Below are 7,192 nucleotides of genomic sequence, written 5' to 3' on the forward strand. Positions count from 1 at the left end.
TAGTGTCTTCTCTTCTGTTGCAGCACCTGTCTCTGAAAGCCAAAAGGGCCAAGGTCCAGGACCAGTGAGAGGAGCCCACAGCCGTGGCTGCAGGGACTGCTGGTGTCCTCTCCTCCATGCTGCTGCCCCTGGCCCCAGGTGGGGTGAGCTGGCACAAGCTCCTGTGGAATGTTTGGTTGCTCTGAAGGGGGCTGCGGCCTGTTCATTAGTCCTTTCTTCCCGCTGCCCACAGCATTTGCGTCCTTGCTGGGATCCTGGAGGACTTTGTGCATGGGCAGGCATCCTTCTGTGCTGCAGCGGGCAGAGTGGGAGTTGGCTCACTCAGCACTCTCACTAACCCAGCATGCCACTTCCAGCAGGCACGCAGCCCTGGCCCAGCTCTATGGGTAACAAGCAGGAAAGTTAGCCACTGAAGGTCGAAACACCATGTGGGGTGGACAGAGCGTTTGCTGGGCTGGCTTTGCTTTCCCTCCTGGGGCCACGGCTGTGTTAACCAATGAGGTCCGCTGCCAGGTGTGAACAAGCGTGTCGCTATGAAGGAACAAAACATTGGGGATCTCTGCCGAAACCACCAAGGGGCATGTCTGATGGGCACAGGGGCTCCCAAACCCACTGGCTTCTGTCTGTCCTCAGCCCATGTCCCTGTTTTTCTGCAGCCAGGAGACTTGCAAGGGATTGGTGATTGACAGAGAGGACTCATGCGCTGTTTTGTGTTAGCCGAGGATTTGTGTTTCACAAGTGGGCTTAGCGTCCTCTCAGAGTGCAGTGCCAGGTCCTGGTGCCACGCTAGCTGAGCACTCAGGAGAGTTCATCAGCTCAGATCCCACAGGGCCTCCTCTTTAGCAGGAATTCACAACAGTTTGGATGCCCTAAACTTCTGTAGCTCAGGAACATCACTGGTGTATTTGTTTTTTTGTTTGTTTGGGTTCTTGCAAGAGCGCGCGGGGGCGGTTCTTCCAGCAGGCACTGGTTTTGTTGCCCCGGGGCTGCTTTGCTGTGATGATGATTACATTTCAACACATGCCAGATGCAGATTTTTTCCCTTACTGTTTCAATGACCTTTATTTTAAAAACACATAGCTTGAACATTTATTTTTATACTGATATTAGTTTGGATGTGCCACTTTTGGCACCAAACATGTATGTCATTTTTATTTCCATTTTATAAACATGTAAATAATAGTGATAACTTGTTAATAATAGTAAACCTTTCTACCTAAAGTAAATGTCTTCCCTCCCACACCTGGTTCTCATGGTCTGTATGTTGAGATGTTCTAATGAATTGTTCGGAGTGAGGGCCTGACATTAGCTAAGAAACTTAATGCTGTGGCATACAGCAGCTTTGGGACCTCAGGGACACAGGAAGCCCCCTAAAGCAAGATGATGTGACTGAATGACCTCAAGACCTGATTAAACTGTGGGACGTTTAAAAGAAGTCCCAAAGAGGTGCTAATTCTTGCCAGTTTCCAATTGGGATCTTCCTGTAGAGAGGTCAGAAACATTATTTTTCAAGTTTGGCTTTAGGAATGGGGCTGATCCTAAAAAGCTTATGTGGCTGTGGAAGGGGAAGGGTACAGGTTTCACATCCTCAGATTGGAGACCAGAGTCCACTGGAAGCCTGGACAATCTGGAGGGAGCACCCAGAGGCAAGCCTGTCCCTGCACGCTGCTGCCTGTACCCCTGGGCGCCTGATCCTGAGCACATGCCTCCCCTCTGTCTCTCCACCTTTCAGAAGGCAGCCTTCCCCAGGAGACACCTCCCAGTGTTGTGTCCTGTGTTATGTCACAGTCTGTGATGGGTGGGACAGGTCCTTGCTGTCCGAAGCAACTGCAAAATCCTGGGCCCGTGGGGAGGCCCCTTTACAGTAGGAATGGTTAAGGCTGGGACCACACAACTCACCAGGGAGTAGGGCCTGGCCTGGGTGAGAGAGATGAGAGCTTTTGACTTTGTCTGTTGCAGGTCTGTGTCACCGTTCCCATTATCAGCTCACAGATGTGACAGCAGGGCCTAGTACCTCACAGACTGTCCCCTAGTACTTCCACAGAATTAGTCCCCTTGGGCTCCACACAGGTCTTCAGATACTGCTAGTGAAATTCCCCACAGCATTGCTGTGTCTTCCCTTTGGAGCAAGTGAGAGGGCAGAGAGAAGCTAGCACTGGAAAGCATGAAGGCGGTGGTGCCCTGTAGGCCCAGAGATGGCAGCTTTCTGTGTTGGTGGCTTGCAGAGACCCTGCCAGTTCTCTGCCATAGCTGGTTTCCCCGGGGCTTGGACATTGTCATCACAGGGAGCCCTTGGTTCAGCCAGTGCACCGCTCAGTCCAGCCAGCAAATGTTGAGCCCTCAGGCCATGTGCATGGCACAGGGATGAGGTGGAGACACTTGACAACAAGTAACCAGATGAGTGGACCAGGATGGAGCTGGGCGCGCAAGAAGGACAGGGTGGCAGGAGATGGCAGAGGTCCAGTAGGGGTTGTTAAGGCCAGGGCTGTATCCACAGAGACATCTCCACGACAAGATGCTTTCCTGGTGAAAGGACTGACCACTCTCATGTTCTTCCCTGGCCATCCCCGCACTGCTGAGCATTTCACATGGGCCATGAACTTGGAGAGCTGCCTAGTGCCCCAGCTCCATGCTCCCATCTCCACTGTTTTGTCCTGGTGTCAGCACAGCCTGCTATCAGTGCTGCTCTAGCTTCATGGGCCGGGCCCTGCCATTCAGTCCTGGGTTGTCCCCAGCACCCCAGCCCTGCCCTCAGCTCTGTTTTCCAGGGCCTGGTGCTGACAGTGTGGCTGACACGTCTCCTAGCCTGAGCAAGGACGTCTGCTCCTGACCAGATGGAGGGTTGGGTGGCTGGGGGAGGGAGGCGCAGGCCAAGGGGCCTAAATCTGGAAAACCATGAGACTCCGTCCTGGAGCCACAAGACTGGATGTCTGGCAGTGAGGCCTGGGAAGCTGTAAGCTGTAAAAGCCCCATCTCGGGTGATTCTGATGAAGTGGTGGGCTTGGGAATCCTGGGGACAGGAGTTGAAGATGTGAAGACATGCAGCCCAGTGGACAGATAGCCCCCAGCGGGAAGATCAGAGCGTCAGGTCTGAGTGAAAGCTGATAAATTGTTTCTTCACAAGTGTGCTTAGACCCCAGCCCAATCCCCCTTACGTGTTTCCCCAGAACACAGATCTGCGGGGTTGGGATTCGACCCTAGGTGGATTGTGGCAGCAGGCATCAATGTCAGCCCACTATAAATTTTCCTGAGTCCTGCAAAAATGAGGAATGTGTAGTAATGAGCATTTTATAAAGCTTAAGTTTATTCTCTATAAAAGACCATCCTTTAGTGTTTTTTATTTTTTATTTTTATTTTTTGAGTCAGAGTCTTGCTCTGTCACCCAGGCTAGAGTGCAATAGCATGATCTCGGCTCACTGCAACCTCCACCTCCTGGGTTCAAGTGATTCTCCTGCCTCAGTCTCCTTAGTATCTGGGATTACAGGCACCTGCCACCACACCCAGCTAATTTTTGTATTTTTAGTGGAGACGGGGTTTCATTGTGTTGGCCAGGCTGGTTTCAAACTCCTGACCTCAAGTGATCTGCTCGCCTTGGCCTCCCAAAGTGCTGGGATTATAGGCATGAGCCACCTTGCCCAGCCATCCTTTAGTCTTTTCTTGGTGCTAAGATGCTTTTAGGAAACAATGGTGATAGTAGATGGTGGTTTTATTTTTTAATGTTTTCTTTGGAAAAATAAAATGTCAACAGTCGTTCATCTGTCACCCAATTAAAAACCAATTCAAAATGATGAAACAAAAACTGATGTAATCCTCAAGTCTGGGAACTACTGGGTTGTGGCTGAGTGGGCCAGGCAGGGCATCTGGCAGCATCAGCACCAAGATCATCGTCTGGGAAGTGGATCTGAACTGCCAAGCACCCACCTGGGTTTCAAGTGAACTTTGGCGCCATTGGGGGACATTTCTATCCCCTGGAAGAATTCGAGTTGGCAAGTCTCAGCCCCATATCCCTTCTTCACCTCAAGATAAGATCAGATATTTTCCGCTCTCCAATGATTCATCTGAATTTTCTCCTCAGCCTTCTAATTTGTGATGAAACAGGATGATGGAACTCTGGATTTCTTGTCAGTTTAATCTGTTTTTTTTTTTCTTTTTTTCTGAGTCATTGGAACTGGAAATAGCCAATCAAATAATTGCACCAACAGCTGGCTACTGTGGATGACCAGGTGGAATTTGCATGGCAGGCGGTCTGGAGAGGGCTTGTCCCTGGGTCCTCACAGTCATTGCTCCCTCCAGCAAGCAAGGATGACACGCTGACGTCTCTGGTGAATCCTGGTGGTGTTCCCTTTTGCACTCTTGGGTGGCATTGGACTTGCTGGAACAGGGCGTCTCCTTGCCTGCTTAAGCGCGGCCAAAGAGATTCCCAGCGCAGCATTCCCCCAGGCCCTCTGGCACACATGGCTCCCACTTGTGGGTTCTCCTGAAGGCAATGAGCAGGCTAGGGAGGCTGGGAGGTTCACAAGGGAAGGGTGGCACAGGTACAGGATTTAATACCCCAGGATCTCCGTAGCCAGGTGAACGACCAGCACAGGCTACTGCCCATGGCTTCTTGACCATGGCCTCATCAGTGGCTCCAAGTATGAACGTCCTAGCCAGGCTCTTTGCTGGCCTCAGCCTGATGGGCGGACCCATATAGGACCCAAAGGTCGCCTGAGTTCCTTCCTGCGTCCCCACCACTGCCATCAGCCTCTACATCGCCTCGGACCCCAGGAGAGCAGAGCTGGCTGATAAGGCCTTACCAGCTCACCGTCAGGCTGTTTATTTTAGCCCCGTTCTCTTGGTTGCTTTTCTTCCCCGCATTTTAGGCTTGTTCTGTTTTCAAGTGCAGTCTTCAGTTTGATTGGTGTCTGCTGTCCCTGTGTTTTCCCTTTGCTGTTTTTTGTTTTTTTGTTTTTCCTCATGGGTATGCCTCGCCCCTTTAATCTCCACCTCTTTGACCTCTGCATGATTTTCCTTTTTACCGTGAAGTTTTAAAAAGAAAGCAGTTGTTAATGCTCTTCAAAAGTATTTTTTCCTCGACATTTATGTTAACGTCTTGGTCTTTTTTGTACTCTGTTTGTTTGTTTAACTTTTATTTTGGACATTTAGGTACAAAAAGTCTCACTTAGTTTTGTTGTTGTGGTTCGATAAATATTTTCTTCTGTGATCTTCTTTTGTTTCTTTTTGTTTTGTTTTGATACAAAGTCTCACTTTGTCACCCAGGCTGGAGTGTAGTGGTGCGATATGGGCTCACTGCCGCCTCGGCCTCCTGGGCTCAAGTGATCCTCCCATCTCAGCCTCCGTGGTAGCTGGGACCACAGGCGTGCGCCACCACGCCTGGCTAATTTTTGTATTTTTGTAAAGACGGGGTTTCTTGATGTTGCACAGGCTGGTCTCAAACTACTGAGCCCTAGTGATCCACCCACCTCGGCCTCCCAAAGTGCTGGGATTACAGGTATGAGCCACTATGTCTGGTCTTTTCTGTGATTTTCATATTCTACTTTAGTGTATTAGTTTAAAACTCAACAGTTGACTTCCCATTTTATTTTACTTCCTTTGCCCCCCTTCTCTTCATTTCTTTTTTTTTTTTTTTTGAGACAGAGTCTCGCTCTGTTGCCCAGGCTGGAGTGCAGTGGCACGATCTCGGCTCACTGCAAGCTCTGCCTCCTGAGTTCACGCCATTCTCCTGCCTCAGCCTCCTGAGTAGCTGGGACTACAGGCACCCGCCACCGTGCCTGGCTAATTTTTTGTATTTTTTAATAGAGATGGGGTTTCACTGTGGTCACTATCTCTTGACCTCGTGATCCGCCTGCCTTGGCCTCCCAAAGTGCTAGGATTACAGGCGTGAGCCACTGAGCCCAGCCTCTTCATTTCTTACTACGCTTAATTTGCTTTAGTGGTTGGCAAAAGGCCTACCTGTAGGTGTGGGAGCTGGGGGAAGCTATTTCAAACAAAGGATTAAATATCAAGAATGTACAAGGAGCTCCTATAAATCACCAGTGAAAAGACAACCCCAGCAGAAAAAAATGGGCAAAGGGAATGGAAGACAGTGTATAGGGCAGACCCAAAACTCCACCAAACCACCGAAGAGATATTCAAAGTTAGTCATCAGAAAAACAAGCTAAAGCAACAATTAGACATCACTCTGCACCCATGAGATTAGCAACACACTGGAAAGGTGGCGGATGGAGATGCGGCAGCCTCTGCACAGCTGGTACAGCAGTCCTGGAGAGCCACCTAGGACTACTCATCCAATAAAGTGTGTTCCTGCCCTACAGCCCAGAAACTCTGCTTCTGGGGGTGTGTTCCCAGCAAAATTCTCACCCAGGTCCTTAGGAGACACATGTAAGGATGCTTACTGGTGTGATGGATGGGGTGGGGACTAATGTCCATCCCTGGGAGGTGTGCAGGGACAGTGTATTGGATGACACTGTGGATCAGTACAGAGCAGGTTCATAGAACACAGACCTGAGAAATAGCTGAGTGGAAGAATTAAGAAACTGCTGTAATCCCAGCACTTTGGGAGGCCGAGGCGGGCAGATCACAAGGTCAAGAGATTGAGACCATCCTGGCCAACATGGTGAAACCCCATCTCTACTAAAAATACAAAAATTAGCTGGCCGTGGTGGTGCGCACCTGTAGTCACAGCTCTTGGGAGGCTGAGGCAGGAGAATCACTTGAACCTGGGAGGCTGTGGTTGCAGTGAGCTGAGATTGTGCCACTGCACTCCAGCCTGGCAACAGAGCGAGAGTCCGTCTCAAAAAAAAAAAAAAAAGAAACTGTTGTGATAGTCCTGTTCACGGAGACTAAAACTACATGCACACAAAACCAATACGATTGCAAAAATATGTACAAACAAGATGTACATTGGAAGTGTGGAAGTGTTGCCTGTGGGGGTGGGGGTAGGACACAAGGATTGGCAATAAAAGAAAATGTAAAATGAAATAAGATGGGGAGAAGGAGCCTCAAGTGTTCATCTGGAAGAGATGTGGATTTTAGGACATGTAGCCCTTCTTGTCTAAGGTTTTAGACCTGCTCACCAGTGGCCCGGGGAGGCAGGAGGTTGTGGAGTTGGCTTCAGGAGCCTGCCTCCCACCTCTAAGCTCGTATCCTGGCAGGAACCACTTCTACCCTGGATGGAGTGAGTCGGCCAACA

At 49.9% G+C, this 7,192-nt stretch overlaps 1 protein-coding gene across 3 annotated transcripts in view; it reads left to right on the forward strand.

Annotated features, from left to right (window-relative positions):
• Positions 1–1,241, forward strand: part of DHX35 (DEAH-box helicase 35) — a 78,958-nt gene extending 77,717 nt beyond the window's left edge. For 2 of the 3 annotated variants that reach the window (XM_009233580.4, XM_054541446.2), the window contains one exon: positions 24–1,240. In XM_009233580.4, the coding sequence (XP_009231855.1) occupies positions 24–68 (45 nt within the window). In that variant the 3' untranslated portion in view covers positions 69–1,240. 3 annotated transcript variants of the gene reach the window in all.
• Positions 1,242–7,192: the final 5,951 nt, after the last annotated feature.

This window comes from Pongo abelii, chromosome 21, assembly GCF_028885655.2.
Source record: "Pongo abelii isolate AG06213 chromosome 21, NHGRI_mPonAbe1-v2.0_pri, whole genome shotgun sequence".
Taxonomy (NCBI): Eukaryota; Metazoa; Chordata; class Mammalia; order Primates; family Hominidae; genus Pongo; species Pongo abelii.